Source organism: Phyllostomus hastatus, unplaced genomic scaffold (assembly GCF_019186645.2).
Source record: "Phyllostomus hastatus isolate PE091 unplaced genomic scaffold, TTU_PhHast_1.1 phas_contig_16, whole genome shotgun sequence".
Lineage (NCBI taxonomy): Eukaryota > Metazoa > Chordata > Mammalia > Chiroptera > Phyllostomidae > Phyllostomus > Phyllostomus hastatus.
Window position 1 is genome coordinate 9,719,771 of NW_025333643.1, and position 15,222 is coordinate 9,734,992.

General features: G+C 43.4%; 1 protein-coding gene across 2 annotated transcripts; it reads left to right on the forward strand.

Moving 5' to 3' along the window:
* Positions 1 to 109: 109 nt before the first annotated feature.
* Positions 110 to 12,150, forward strand: PHF7 (PHD finger protein 7). Of its 2 annotated transcripts, XM_045832273.1 has the most exons (11): positions 110 to 885; positions 2,299 to 2,411; positions 3,124 to 3,176; positions 3,577 to 3,668; positions 8,415 to 8,516; positions 8,886 to 9,010; positions 9,480 to 9,639; positions 10,202 to 10,308; positions 10,736 to 10,852; positions 11,277 to 11,401; positions 11,612 to 12,150. In XM_045832273.1, exons 2-11 carry the CDS (start codon positions 2,368 to 2,370, stop codon positions 11,614 to 11,616), a joined length of 930 nt encoding a protein of 309 aa, XP_045688229.1. In that variant the 5' UTR covers positions 110 to 885; positions 2,299 to 2,367; the 3' UTR covers positions 11,617 to 12,150. The 2 variants fall into 2 exon arrangements, with proteins under 2 accessions (XP_045688229.1, XP_045688230.1); XM_045832274.1 differs by lacking the exons at positions 2,299 to 2,411; positions 3,124 to 3,176.
* The last annotated feature ends 3,072 nt before the right edge of the window (positions 12,151 to 15,222 follow it).

Consider the following 15,222-nt stretch of genomic DNA (forward strand, 5'->3'; position numbering starts at 1 on the left):
GAGCGACGGGCTCCGCCCCGCCTCTGGGTTCGTCTTCGCGGGTTTGACTCCACCAGCCAGCGCGCAGGTCCGAAGCGAGTAGGGGGCGTGGCCAGAGGAAGGGCGGGACGAGCAGTGTCAACGCCCTTGGCGCGAGGGAAGGTAGAGAAGTGTAACAGAGGGGCAGGTGCGCGGTCGTTAGCGCTCGGCCGTTAGCGGTTCCGCTCTGGCAACGGTCCGCGTAGCCTTAGTCCTCGGGGCCGCAATCTCCCTGGGTCGTTGTCCGCATGACCCGGCCCCCGTTTGCGCGCTCGCCCCCTTCGCCGGCGCAGTCACCGCGCGGGGCGGCCGCCCGTGAAGCAGATACAACGAATAAAGCTCCGGGACAGAGGCGCCCTCGACCACGACTGAGCTGGCGGCCCCGGCCGGGAGCGGCAGCCCGTGTGGTTCCGTGAGGAGTGAGCGGCGGAGGCGACCTCCGGCCCGGCCCCGCACCAGCCTCCCCGCAGGCGCGACATGATCCTGGTCTGGCCTCCGCGGGATGCTCCTTGAGCCCTTTCGCCGGCTGTTACCTCCTGGGGACTGTTGTGGCCACACCGACACGTATTTTCCAAACCAATCATTGTTTATTATTGTGGCGGCGGGGCCGAACACGCTTATCTATTTTTAATTTTCTCAACAAGCTCTTACCCAGCCCTTAACCAGCGGAAACAACTCGGTAACCGTTTCAAAGAAGCATCGGGCAGATAGGAAATCTCGGACTGAGCCGCTTGTGTAAACGCCTCCTTGCAACGACCCTTCTTCCGTGCTTTGAAGATTGTTGCGTCTTCCCGTAACTACCAGTGTGCACAGAACCCCATTCCAGAAACGTCTTGGTCCAGTGATGCAAAGAACTGAAGTTTCAAGGTTTTGTTTCTATTCCTAGACAATCGGGGTCTCTCCCCACAACTCGGAACCGTTCAGTAGTCACCTTACGTGGATCCCCTAGTGCACGCCCTTCTCTCCTCTTCCAGCCTGTCCAAGTCCTTTTGTTGAGTAAAAAGCCATCCAAAATTATTGCTTCTGCAGGTGCAACTCATGGGTTAGAAGAGGAGATGGAGCAAACCCAAAGAGAGGAAAGGCGGTGTAGCCTTAGTAGTTGCCTTACTGGTTGTATTCTACAGGCAGTTGAGTCCTTGAAGATGTTCACGGCTCCCCAGCTGTGCAGTGAGGACGTGGGTGCTGGAGTATGTGTCCCTGGAGTGACTTGATTTACTCAGTTCTCCTAGGAAATGCGGTCCTCTTCTCCCCTGACTAAATAGGTCTTCCTTCATAGGAGTGGATTTTACTTATTTTGTCCCCCTTCCCCTTCAGGGATTCCCCCTGGCTAATGAAAACTCAATTTGCAGTCGGTTGACATTGGTGGGGGGAATAGTGGCAGGTGTCTTCTCCACAGTTAGGCATTTTACTCTTGGCTCAGAGGTGGACAAAGGTTGAGAACAGGCCAAATCTCAATGGCCATCTGAGCCTGGTGAAAAGTGTCAGGAGCCAAAGGGTAGTTTGTCAGTGCAATCTCTGGTCTCTCACTAGAGGGAGTTGTCGCTTTAGGCAGATGAAATCCCACAAGCTCCTCCTGGGAAAGAACTAGCTAATCTATCTTTTACTGGGCAAAATTAAGGCATCCATACTTGGGGACAAATGGAGCCTTTTTTTCCTGCATGCTACCTCATGGATTTAGTTGGCACAAAGAAAACAACCATTTAGCCAGTTCAAGCAGTGGTTCCAAGTTCATATGCTGCTGTGTGAGGGCAGTACCTCTGACCACAGGCAAGTAAGTGCCTCTGTGACCTCTGTGCTTCAGTCTCCTCATCTTGAAAATGGGGATAATAATGGCACCTGTCGCATGGGAGTTTTGTGAGTTAACACATGTAAAATGTCTGGAACATCCCTCACTAGCGTGGCTCAGTGGGTTGAGCATCTTCCCACAAAGTGAAAGTTTGCCAGTTTGATTCCTGGTAGGGCACATGCCTGGGCTGTGGGCCAGGTTCCAGGTTAGGAGAGGGGTGTGAGAGGCAACCCATCAAGAGCACATTGATGTTTCTTTCCCTCTCTTTCTCCTTCCCATCCTCTGTTTCTAGAAATAAATTCTTTTTAAAATGTCTAGAACAGTTCTTGGCACAATTTAATAATTATTGGCTATTACTAGCATTGACACTGGGTGAGTTCCTTATATTCTGTTGTGTAGGTTGGGAGGTGAAGTGCACTGTTGCTTTGACCCTGTGGATCTTGATAACCAACTGTAGCATAAAATTGCTGACCAAGCACTGTTTATTTTTATAGCTAGAAGAACCTGTATTGTCCTCATAATAATATAGAAGAATTTAAGATAGGAGAGAGAGGCTGCAGCGAATGAAGACTATAAAAGAAAAGAAGAAGGAATGTCAAAGATTGAGGTAGAGTAGGTGACATAGGGGAGTTTGGGATAAATTATTCAATGGCCTGTGGTATATGCTATACTTTTTCCCTCCTTTGCATGGTGTTGGGGGCTAGGGTTGGATAGTGTGCAAGCACACACCACTGATAGTCTGGAAGCTCCCCAGTAACCTATCCTCCCAGGACTTTCCCTAGTAGCAAAGTGCTGGCTCTTGAGCCCTACTTCCTAGGTTCATATCCTGGTGTAACATTTGCTAACAAGTGACCTGTGAAAGGTCACTTCATTTCTTTATGCTTCTGTTTCCTCATCTGGAAAATATGCATAATAATAGCACCCACTTTTTAAAACATTCTGTAGATTCACTGAGCTAACACATGTAAAGAGCCAAGAATAATGTCTATCAATATGAAGTTCTTAATTTTAGTATCATTTTATTATGCTTTGTGAATGTGATAGCACCAGAGATTCAGAGCAGATGACAGGAGAAATAGTAAAAAGATGTTTGCTCCTGCATTCATTCAGTCAACACAGGCACCAGGAACAGAAAGATGGTTACTATCTTACATAATTCAAACAATTCAGTAGGTATGCTTTGTACTTTCAAAAATATAAAATAGAAAAACTGATATGTTAGCCTTTAAACGTTCTGGTACTTCATCCGACCCATGGATGGCATTTGGAGGGAAATGTTACAAGGGCTGTTGACAGGATCCTTCTTCCTTCCCATATAGAAAATCTGCCAAGACAAGGGGGGTGACCCAGAGGAAGCCATCTTCAGGGCCTGGTAAGAAAGATTGGAGGTTTTGTTCAGCTTCTGCCTCCCAACCACAGCGAAGATGACCTGCATAGGGCAGCAAACATGCTTCTCTCACTGCCAGTTCTACTTCCCAGATTCTCTAAGATTCTGAAGAACTCAGGATCTATAATTTTTTTAATGTCACATCCAAAGTTCAAGAAACAAGTTAATTAAGTCCACTTAAGACAAAAAAAAAATATGAAGTGAGTAGTTGTAGCCAACTCTTTCAAAGGTGGCCAAAATTAAACAAAGATCTAACTGATACCAAATAACACTTCAACCCAACCTTCCTCATCAAAATGACCCTGTTTCCAGTACTCTACTCCTCCTGGTAGTTAAGAGAGATGGTTACATTCCAAAAGTGAATTCTTAACATTCTCTATTCCAGTATGCCTGCTATGCCTTCAAGAACCTGGGGATCCTGAAAAATTAGGGGAATTTCTTCAAAAAGACAATCTCAGCATGCACTATTTCTGTCTTGTGAGTACAAGTTCCCCTTTGAATGTCTCATGGCTTTTGCTCTACAGTCTGTTCTCTGTTTTTGCATCTAGCCTCAGATCTATAACCCTGTTTGTTTTCCTTAATAGCTTTTTTCTTTTAAAATCTAATTTTTAAATAGCAATAGACATACCAGGTATAAAACCCTAACAGTATAAAGTATATACAATTAAAAGTCTCATCCCAAAGCAGTATGTCTCATTTTTCTCACTCTTGCCAGAAGCAAATGCTAGCAACAGTCCTTTAAGTGATTTTTTCCCAAATTTTTTCATTAGATATAACTTACATACTATAGAAAGCACTCATGTTATATATAATGTATATCTCCATGTAAATACTGTCTGAATGAAAATAAATATTCCCATCACCCTAGACAGTTCCCTCCTGCCCTCTTCCAGTCAGTCCCCTCAGAGATGATCACTGATCTATTGATTACTTTTGCCTATTCATATACTTCATATAAATGGGATCATACAGTTTGTACTCTTTTATGTCTCACTTCTTTTAGTCTATGCAGTGAAGAGTTTTGGAGATTGATTCAGGTTGTTAAATGCATTAGTAGCTTGTGCCTTTTCATTCCCAGGTAATGTTCTGCGATATGCATATATTTCAATTTGCTTATTCACCTGTTGAGGAACATTTGCATTGTTTCCATTTGGGGACTATTATCAATAAGCTGCTGTGAACATCCATGCACAAGTCTTTCTGTGAACACATTTTCACTTTTCTTGGGCAAATACCTAGGAGTGGAATTGCTGATTATATGCCAACTATTTGTTTAACATTTTGTGAAGTTGCCAAATCACTTTCCAAAGTGATACCAGTTTACACTCTACCAGGTATATACCAGTTATACCTCTGGCAATTTATGAAGTCCCAGTTGCACAATATTTTTGCTAGAACTTCATATTGTCAGTCTTTTTTGTTTTGTTTTGTTTTTAAGATTTTATTTATTTCTAGGGAGAGGGGAAGAGAGGGGCAAAGAGAGGAGAGAAACAGCAATATGTGGTTGCCTCTCTCTCGCCCCCAATTGGGGACCTGATGGGCGACCCAGGCACGTGCCCTGATTGGGAATTGAACTGGCAACCCTTTGGTTCACAGGTGGGCACTCAATCCACTGACCACACCAGCCGGGGCATATTTTCAGTCTTTTTAATTTTAGCCATTCTATTAGGTGTATAGTGGTATTGCACTGTAGTTTTAAATTGCATTTCTCTGATGTCTTAAGATGCTGAGCTTCTTTTCGTGTGCCTATTGGCCATTTACATATTTTCTTTTATGAAGTGTCTGTTTCTCTTTTTAATTTTACTTACTTATTTTTAGAGAGGGGGAAAGTAAGGAGAAAGAGAGAGAGACATTGATGTGTGAGATAAACATCAATCAGTTGCCTCCTGCAGGTCCCCAACCAGGGACCTGGCCCACAACCCAAGCAGGTGCCCTGACCAGGAATCAAACCCACAACCTTCAGGTCCACAGAGCGATGCCCAGCCTACCAACCCACACCAGTCAGGGTGGTTTGTCCATTTTAAAAGCTGGGTTCTTTTGACTGAATTAATTGTAAGAGTTCTTTGTGTATATTCTGTATACAAATCTCTTTTCAGATATGTATATTGTGACTATTTTCTCCCTGTTGGGTTGTCTTTTCATTTTTTTAATGATGTCTTTCAAAGAAAAAAGTTTTCAATATTGAAGTCCAGTTTATCAATTTTTTCTTTTATCATTAGTTTTTTTGGTGTTTCCCAAGAAATCTTTACCTACCCATTGAATTATCTCAGTGCCTTTTTCAAAATTAATTGACCATACATATATCTGTTCATCTAAATTACCTATTTTATGTTATTGATCTATCACTCCTTATACCAGTACAACACTGTCTTGATTTTTGTGGCATTATAGTGTCTTCAAATTAAGGATTTTGTAAGTTTTGCGGTATTTTCCAAGATTGCTTTGACGCTTAGGTCCTTTTCTTTTCCATATGAATTTTATAGTTAACTTTTAATTTTTCTTTAAATTAAAAAGAAGAAAGGTTTTTGGGATTGTGGTGGAGGTTGAGATGGGGAATGCACTAAAGAGTGAACAAACAATATTGAGTCTCCCAATCCATGGACATGATACAGTTCAATGTTTATTTGGGCCCTTTAAAATGTATCTTAGCAATGTTTGTTTGTTTGTTTGTTTGTTTTTACTGAAGAACACTTGCACATCCTATAAATATATTCCTAAATATTTTGTGATTTTAAGCTATTTTAAAATTTCATTTTCAGGTTTGTTGTTGGTATATAGAAATGGAGTTTGTTTGTACATTGATTTTATATCCTGCAGTCTCGTTAAATTCACATACTAATTCAGTAGTTTTTTTGTGTTTTTCTTTTGTAAATGCCTTAGGGTTCCCTGTGTACACAACTATGTTACGTGTGAATAAAGACAGTTCTACTACTCCCTTTCCAACCTTTATGTCTTTTCTTTTTTTAATATGCTAGTGTATTGTTTTCTACTCTTTCTTTTCTTTTCTTTTTTTTTTTTAGATTTATTTATTTTTAGAGAGGGAAGGGAGGGAGAAAGAGAGAGAGAGAGAAACATCAATGTGCGGTTGCTGGGGGCCATGGCCTGCAACCCAGGCATGTGCCCTGACTGGGAATCCAACCTGCAATGCTTTGGTTCGCAGCCCACGCTCAATCCACTGAGCTACGCCAGCCAGAGCATGTCTTTTATTTCTTGTTGACTTTCTGTACTAGCTAGGATGTTCAGTCTAGTGCTCAGCAGAAGTTATATGATGAATGTCCTTGTCTTGTGTTCAACATCAGAGGGCAGTATCCAATTTTTCACCATTAAAGTATGTTAACTGTAGGTTTTTCATGGGTTCTTTTCATTAGATTTGAGAGGTTCCCTTTTATATTTAGTTTGCTGGAAGGTATTATGAATGTATATTGAATTTTGTCAAATACTTTTTCTGCATCTGTTGAGATGATCATTTTTTCCCTTAATTTGTTAATGTAACTTGTTACATCAATTGAATTCTTTAATGTTAAACTAACTTTGCATTTGTGGTATAAACTCTGCTTGGTCATGATGTTTTATCCCTTTTATATGGTGCTGAATTCAATTTATTAATATTTTGTTTCATTTTTACATCTATGCTCATGAGAAAGATTGGTCTGTGATTTTCCTCTCTTGTAAGTCCTGTCTGGTTTTGGTGTCAGGACTTGATTAATTTCAATGCATGTATAAGCATATACATTTTCAACTTAAAAATAAACACACTATACACAGTGTTTTTATTTGTATATTGCTTTTTTAATGGCCATTTCATATACAACATATCAATCTATTTTTTTCTCTTTTTTTTAAGATTTTATTTATTTATTTCTAGAGAGGGAAGGCAGGAAGATAGAGAGAGAGAGAGAGAGAGAGAGAGAGTAACATCAATGTGCGGTCACTGGGGGTCATGGCCTGCAACCCAGGCATGTACCCTGACTGGGAATCAAACCTGCAACACTTTGGTTCTCAGCCCGCACTCAATCCACTGAGCTACACCAGCCAGGGCTTAGTTTTTTCTTTTTAATAGCTAATTGGTATTTCATGGTATGGATATACCAAAAAGTATTAAAACAAATCCCTTTTAAAGGACATTTAGATTGTTGCTAATCTTTCACTATTAATTTTTCTGTGTATAGAAATAATATATGCTCACTGTAGAAAACAATAATACTTAAAAATTTAAATAAAAGAGAAATCCTCATGTAGTCCTAAAGCCCTGAGATAATTAGTTTTAAAATAAATTAGAGTTTTAACCCTAATTAGGAACATATGTTTATAATCCAAGTGCCCTCAAGTTACTGAACCTTGCAGGGTCACCTTCTCTATCATGTTAAAATAAAATAACCTGAGTCCCCTTTCACATTACATGTAATTACTGCAGGAAGTTGAGCACTCTCCCCAATATTTTTGGAAGATTCCTGGAGTGGGGCTGGGGTGCTGACATTCTTCCAACTGCGTTAGGGTGGTCAGAGCTAAAACGTGTTTTTAAAAAGTTCGGTTTCTCTCCTTTCACTATAAGGCAGAATGTCTACAGTGAACATATTTTAGAGCCTTGTTTCCCTTCCTGTAGAGAACACACTCTGAGAAGAGTATTTATTCTATGCCACGGGGGCAGTCCAGCAGAAGGGGTAAGAGTGCGGGTTCCGGGGGCCTGTGAATGTGCCTGTGACTGTGCCTGTGAGCTCTGCTGCCTCCTTGCTGTGTGACCCCAGCCATGCTTACCGTGCTGCAGTTCAGTGGCCTCCTCTGTAAGATGAGGATCACAGTAGCATCTGTATCACAAGGTCATGGTGAACATAAAATGAGGTCACACACAGGGAGTGTTTCCCCAAACTGCTCAAAAGTAGTCCTCAGTAAATGAGAGGCAGCAGAGCACAAAGGCGGTTAAGAGCTGAGGTTCTGCATTTCTGCAGGCTTGAGCAGGTCACATAATGTCTCCTACAAAATGGGGATGATGATAGTACCTATATCTTAAGGTTGTTATGAGGATTAAATGAGTTCATATTTGAAAAGAACTTAGAGCATCCATCATACAGTTAATTCTATGTAAGCCTTTGTTAAGTAAATTACCATATAAATGCATATATATTCCAACAAGCTCTATTTCTACCCTGTCCTCTCCACCCCACTGCATTTTTACACCCATCATCAATGTTGACAGCCTGGTTCTGTGCACACCCCTCCCCCCAGATTCTGTCCAGCAAGCTGCCTCAGCGGGGCCAGTCTAACAGAGGTTTCCATGGATTCCTGCCTGAAGACATCAAAAAGGAGGCAGCCCGGGCTTCTAGGAAGGTTAGAATCCCCCTGGAATGGGGGCCTCTGGTGAGGCTTCCTTTCATACTTCCCTGGTCGTCCCTGCTTCCGTTCTTTTCCCTAGTTGCTAATTTAGAAGTCAAAGGACTCCTGGATTTGCCAGCTGCTCCTTCTCTTAAGTTCCATGCTTCTCTAAGGTGTAGGTAGTATTCTAAGTGAGGAGAGGGAATAACATCCTGGGAAAACAAAAAAGAATTAAGTGCTTCTTGAAGCCACAGAGCTTTCAGGTCCACTGAGCAAAGGGAAAGGCTGTTGCTTCACAACATTTCCATTCTACAGAACGATGTGCCACAGAATGCTGTTTGTCTTTTCGAGGGTCCTAAGCACTGCCTGGGATCTCATTTGCAGATCTGCTTTGTGTGCAAGAAAAAGGGAGCCACCATCAACTGCCAGAAGGATCATTGCGTCAGAAACTTCCACCTTCCTTGTGGCCAAGAAAGGGGTTGCCTTTCACAATTTTTTGGAGAGTACAAGTGGGTGATGAAGGGAAAAAGTCGGGTTGCCCTTTTGTAACTTGCTATTAATTAGCCATTAGTCAAATCAGAGTTCAGCTCCCACTGGCCTGTTTTGATTCACCAGCAAATCTGTCCCTTCGGTCAATAATGAGTGTCTTGACTTGGCAGTTTCACGAGGGCTACTTCTTGCTTCCTGTCCCCTTCTTAAATTACAAACAGCTGAGGTTCTTAGACAGCTGCTCAGAACGAAATGGGGCTTTCAGGAAGGAGAAAGGCTGTCGAGATAGTCCCAGGAGCTTTGCTGAGTGGGAGAGCAGCTGTGAGAAAGCTGTTTTTCACCCTTCTCCTCCCCCTCCCCTCCTCCCACCCCCACAGCACTGAGGTTCGCTGGGCACCAGCCTGGGCAGTTGATTTCCCTCCCTAGGCCAGGCAGCTGGAAAATTCCATCAATGATAAATCAAAACCAAGTCTATTTACTCTGTCACAGATCATTTTGTGAAAAACATCGCCCAACACAGGACATCCAATGGGGGAATGTTGGGGAGGAAGGCTGCGTCCTGTGTTGTGAAGACTTATCCCACGCAAGTGTTGAAAACATCCAGAGTCCATGTTGTAGTCAAACTATCTACCACCGCAAGTGCATACAGGTGGGGCTCCCTTGGCTGTGGGGACCTTCCACAATTGCCCTAGTTCGAGCACCCTGGGAATGCTCGGGCAATCTTGACTGGAGGCCTGTATGCAGGGCTGGTCCCAGGGAGTCAGAGAAAAGTCAGCCCAGTCCCAGGTCACCCTTGACCTGTAGGACCTTATTGACAGATAAGACTTAGACTGTGCAAAATCCTCAGGATAGCTAGAGCAAATGAGCTCATCCTAGAATAAGTTAAGTAGCCTCCTAATCAGCATTGCTTCCTTGGATGGAAGGAAAGGGAAACATGTATCCAGGTACCAGAGTCTTACTGGGTCAGCAATGCCAAGCCCCATGGCCAGAGGTGACAACTAAGGTATTTCTGGGAACTCTCTTGAGCTTTTGGTCCCTGGTCTGGCATGGGAATTTGCAGCCCTCACCTTAACCCACCCAAACTCCTTTTCCTGGAAGCCCTAGTCAAGCTTTCTTAGCAACATCCTCTTTGTGAGATGAAGGTGAAGTGGAAATGAGGTGATCAAAGAGTATTTTTACAAACAGAAAGTTTTTCCATGTTTCTCTTACAGAAATATGCCCACACATCAGCAAAGCATTTCTTCAAATGTCCGCATTGTAACAATCGAGAAGAGTTTCCTCAAGAAATGCTAAGAATGGGAATTCATATTCCAGACAGGTAGGGGAAATTCTAAAGCAAGAATTAAGCCAGAAGTGGTTGCCTAGATTTCCAGAGGAAGTGAGTACATGGTGAAGAGGGAAGGGGTGGAAGGAGAGCTTTCCAAGTATTAAAAGAAAAGGAGGGGGGCAGTGAGGGTTGGGGGATAGGCGTGTCTCTGAAAAGGGTGCTTTAGACATCAGAATTCCATGAGTCGGGGGGTAGGTTCTTGAATTCCACTATGAAACTAAGGAGCCCCATGTTCCAGTCATCCTGCTTCATCCCTCTCCCGCTGCCAGGCCACCGCCCAGCCTTGCTGAAATTATTCAGGCAGCCTGTTGAACTCTTGCTGTGCTAGTTTGAGTTCTTCCTGGTTCCTCCCAGGTGGACAATAGTTTCACCCACCAGTTTACGTGTCCCTTACTCACTGTTTCTTCTCTCACTGCAGAGATGCTGCCTGGGAACTCGAGCCAGGGGCTTTCTCAGACTTGTATCAGCGCTATCAGCACTGTGATGCCCCCATCTGTTTGTATGAACAAGGCAGAGACATCTTTGAAGATGAAGGGTAGGGAAAGGTTTCTGGCTTGAAAGACCTCTCATTAGTGCCATCTCAGAGTTAGACCTTGGCACAGTTATTAAGAGCAAAAAACCCATTTTTGTCTGCAGACCTCAGGATGAACACAACTGCTAAGTCCCATTCTTGAGCAGCCTAGGACTCACTCACACACATGTGAACAGGTCTCTCTGCAGGATCTGCTTCTCCCTGTACCCAGTGGAGAGGCACTGAGGGCCAGTTCCTCTCCAAATGCACCCTTCAAATGTCTGTGCCTAACTGCAGCTTCCTGCATCAGCGCACAGCCACATGTCCATCGTGGGTACAATAAAAAATGCCTGGGAATCCTCAGCAAAGGCCTGGCTTCTGGTGAACATCCCAAGAGTGGTAGTTAGTGTTGTGTGTGTGCCCACAACCCTTCCTTGTCTTCCTGTAGGAGGTGGAGCCTCGTTCTGTGTGCTACGTGTGGATCCCAGGGAACCCATAGGGATTGCTCCTCTCTTAGATCCAACAGTAAGAAATGGGAGTGTGAGGAGTGTGCACCTTCCCCTGAAGTCACAGGTGAGACTGAGGGATGGTCTGGTCTAAGAACTGGGGATGGGGTGGAGGAACCATGGTGCCTGGGAAAGGAGGAGGGTGCACCACCAGATGGGGACTTCACAGTGGTACCTCCAGTTTGGGCTATTAAAGTGGCTATGGTGGAGCTTAAGAACCAGTGCCGGGGAGAGACAGAGGGTTGAGTTGTCCTCTCCCATTTTTTTTTCACCACAGACTGAAAACTCAGGTGACATCCCCTGCTGCCACAGCACTTTCTACTCTGGTGGGGGGGGTGGGGGGCATTACTACAGAGACATCAACCTGGAAGAGAATCTGGGCCCTTCTTGGACTAATTGTCCAGGACCTTCATTATTAAAGAAATCAGAGTCCTCTGGCAGCAGGAGGGGCCACTTCTGGTGGGTGTCAAAATAACTAAAAGCTGCAAAAAGTACAAATAGTGGCTTCTAAGTAGTTGCTACCAAGCACATTTGGGTACAAAACTGTTCCTCCAACAAGTTTGGGGAGGGACCACTTTAGGACTGTGAGGCCAGGAAACTACGGACCAAGGAAAGAGAAGTCCCAGAAGCGTGAGGACTGCGCAGTCCCGAGGCCAGCCATGGAGTGTGTATGTGGCTATAACGGCTGGCACCTCTGCTCTTTCAGCCCAATTCCCAGAGGGCCCTTTTTCTCTTCTTCCCCCCAAGGTTCTTCCACTCTAACATGGTTCTCATGTGCCTCTTCTTACATCACCCATGTTTGTAATCCAAATAAAGGCTTTCTCTCCATCAATGTCTCCTTAGAAATTCACTCTGGACTTTATCTAGCACAGTAAGGAATCTGGAGGGTGGAGTGAAGGAACAGAAAAACTATAAAATTCAGTGACTTAAATGTAGAACTTCCCATTTAGAATATAGATATATTGCTTTGGAGGGAAGCAGTTTGCAGGGAAGTCAACTTTACAGGGACAGAGATTTCATTATTGTGCAAATAAACACCAGTTCTCATTAGGGAGGTGAGCCAACAGAGAAGTCCACAATGGACTAAGAAGAGGCCACTGTTGCAAGGCTTGGGGCCCCAGACTCAAACAAGCCAGGGACTGCCATGATCACGAGAAGTGGAAGGGACTCCACTAACCTCCATAGCATGAGTGAAGACACACCTCCACACAAACCCTCTCAGCCTAGTGGCTCAGGCATTTCTGGCAGGTAAGGAGGTCCAGCCAGGGCAGTTACCTTAAGTAAGGCAGTTAGGATGAGAATCAGCTGAAGACCTTGGGAGAAATTGAATACAACCTATCTCACATGTGGGGGTTTTTCCACCATGATTTTGTGGGACTTGGATTAGTGGGACAAACTCAGGACTATTGCCAGAAACTGAGTTCTCAGGGTCTCACTGGGTCATGACCACTAATGGCAGAGGACAGGGTTCTTGGTTCAAATATTACTGACCCCTGGAGACTTATATCAACTTGTGTGTGACGCTTGCCTTCAGACTTGACTGGTGTCACTTAGAATCACACAGCAGGAGTGAGGGGTTATAAATAGTGTCTTTTTGTATTAAAGTACATAGGCAAAGTGATACAGACTTTTAAAAAATCTTAAGCACTGAAAGGATTATAATGAAAAAGTCTCTTAACTTACCCCTCCTTACTCCCAGTCCTACTCCTTAAAGACAAAAACTTGTCCCTTTCTTTAAGCCATGTCTTGATTTATTAATCTTAAACATTATTGACTTCCTATAAATAAAGATTAGGGAACACTTTTAAGCCTTCTCATTTTCTCTTTTAAAAATTACATCACAATTTTTAAGCCAGGCAGCATACCACAAATATTTTTTCTCTCTTGTACATCTTTAAATATATTTTATTGATTAAGGTATTACAGTTAGCTTAATACAGTTAGCCAATTTCCCCCTTTGCCCCCCTCTGCCTGGTACCCCCCTTCCCTCCAGCAATCCCCCCTTAATTCATGCCCATTGGTCATGCATATAAGTTCTTTGGCTACTCCATTTCCTGTACTGTTCTTAATATCCCCCTGTCTATTTTGTACCTACCAATTAGTACTTCTTAATTCCTGAAACTTTCCCCCCATTCTCCCCCTTACCCCTCAAAGCTGATAAACCTCCAAATTATCTCCATATCTATTATTCTGTCCCTGTTCTGCTTGTTTGATTCATTTGTTTTTTAGATTCAGTTGCTGATAGTTGTGTATTTGTTGCCATTTTAATGTTCATAATTTTGATCTTCTTTTTCTTATATAATTCTGTTTAACATTTCATATAATAATGGCTTGGTGATGATGACTCCTTTAGTTTTATCTTGTCTGAGAATAACTTTATCTGCCCTTCCATTCTAAATGATAGTTTTGCTGGATAGAGTAATCGAGGTTGTAGGTTCTTGCTTTTCATCACTTTGAATACTTCTTGCCAATCCCTTCTTGCCTGCAAAGTACTCTTGAGAAATCAGCTGACAGTCTTATGGGACTCCCCTATAGGTAACTCCTACTTTTCTCTTTCTGCTTTTAAGATTCTCTCTTTATCTTTAATCTTTGGCATTTTCATTATGATGTGTCTTGATTTGTTCCTCCTTGTGTCCAACTTGTTGGGGATTCTCTGTGCTTCCTGGACTTGTATGTCTATTTCCTTCACCAAATTAGGAAAGTTTTCTTTCATTATTTTTTCAAATAAGTTTTCAATTTCTCGCTCTTTCTCTTCTACTTCTGGCACCTCTATGATTTGGATGTTGGTATGTTTGGAGATGTCCCAGAGGCTCCTTATTCTATTCTTTTTTTTTCCATTCTTTTTTCTTCTTGTTGTTCTGATTGAATGCTTATTTCTTCCTTATCCTCCAAATCATTGATCTGAATCTTGGCTTCATCTCCTCTACTCTAGGTTCCCTATGGATTTTTCTTTATTTCACTTAATGCAACCTTCATTTCTGCCTGGGTCTTTTTTATGCTGTTGCAATACCCAATGATTTCTTTGAGCATCCTGATAACCAGTGTTTTGAACTCTGCATCTGATAGGTTGTTTATCTCCATTCATTTAGTTCTTTTCCTGAAGTTTTGTTCTGTTTTTATTTGGGCCATATTTTCTTGTCTCTTCAATATTTGGCAGCCTCCCTGTGTTTCTTTAGGTAGTGCTGGTTTGACTCCCAGTCTTAGTAGCATGGCCTATTATAGAAAAGGTACCTATAAATTGTGTGGGGCAGAGCCTTAGGTAGTCGCCAGAGTGGGGCAACCCATATCACCACTTTGTGGCTCTGTGTGGAGGAAGGTTCAGAGAAGGGACAAGGCTGCTGCCTAGCCTCTGGAGATTGCCAGAGAGGAAGCTGTCTCCCTGGCACTCGCCCCCTTGCCAATCACTTTACTTTCTCCCCTCTCCCTGTATGCCACTTGTGCCCTTCCAACTGTTGCCCTGGTGCTAAATCCAAGTGGTGGATGGGTCTACATGAGTCCTAAGTCTGTTGAGGGCCCTTTAAGGGAGAGAATCCTGCAGTTTCTTCTGCCTCCCTAACCCTGCATACTGGTGTATGCAGCCAGAAGTATAGGGGGACTATCTTCCTGGAGCTGGAAACTAGGGCTGCATGGGTGATCTGGGATCCCTCACTCCTGAAATCCAGGCATGTGCCCTGAATGGGAATTGAACTGGTGACCCTTTGGTTCATAGGCCAGCACTAAACCCACTAAGCCACAGTGGGCTATCCCTCCTGATTTTTATCTACCATACTTGAATGTGGCATCACCTATTCCACCTCCTCTCCACTCCTCTCTGTGCCTCTGCCTCTGCCCCTCCTACCCATCTGGATAAATGTGGCTTCTTTAAATCCTTGGTTGTCAGACTTCCAT

Coding starts and splice junctions, on each gene's coding strand:
- PHF7 (XM_045832273.1), top strand. CDS start 2,368: ATGAAGACTATAAAAGAAAAGAAGAAGGAATGTCAAAGATTGAG. Junction 3,177..3,576: donor GAAGCCATCTTCAGGGCCTG/GTAAGAAAGATT, acceptor TCTCTATTCCAG/TATGCCTGCTATGCCTTCAA. Junction 8,517..8,885: donor CAGCCCGGGCTTCTAGGAAG/GTTAGAATCCCC, acceptor TCTCATTTGCAG/ATCTGCTTTGTGTGCAAGAA.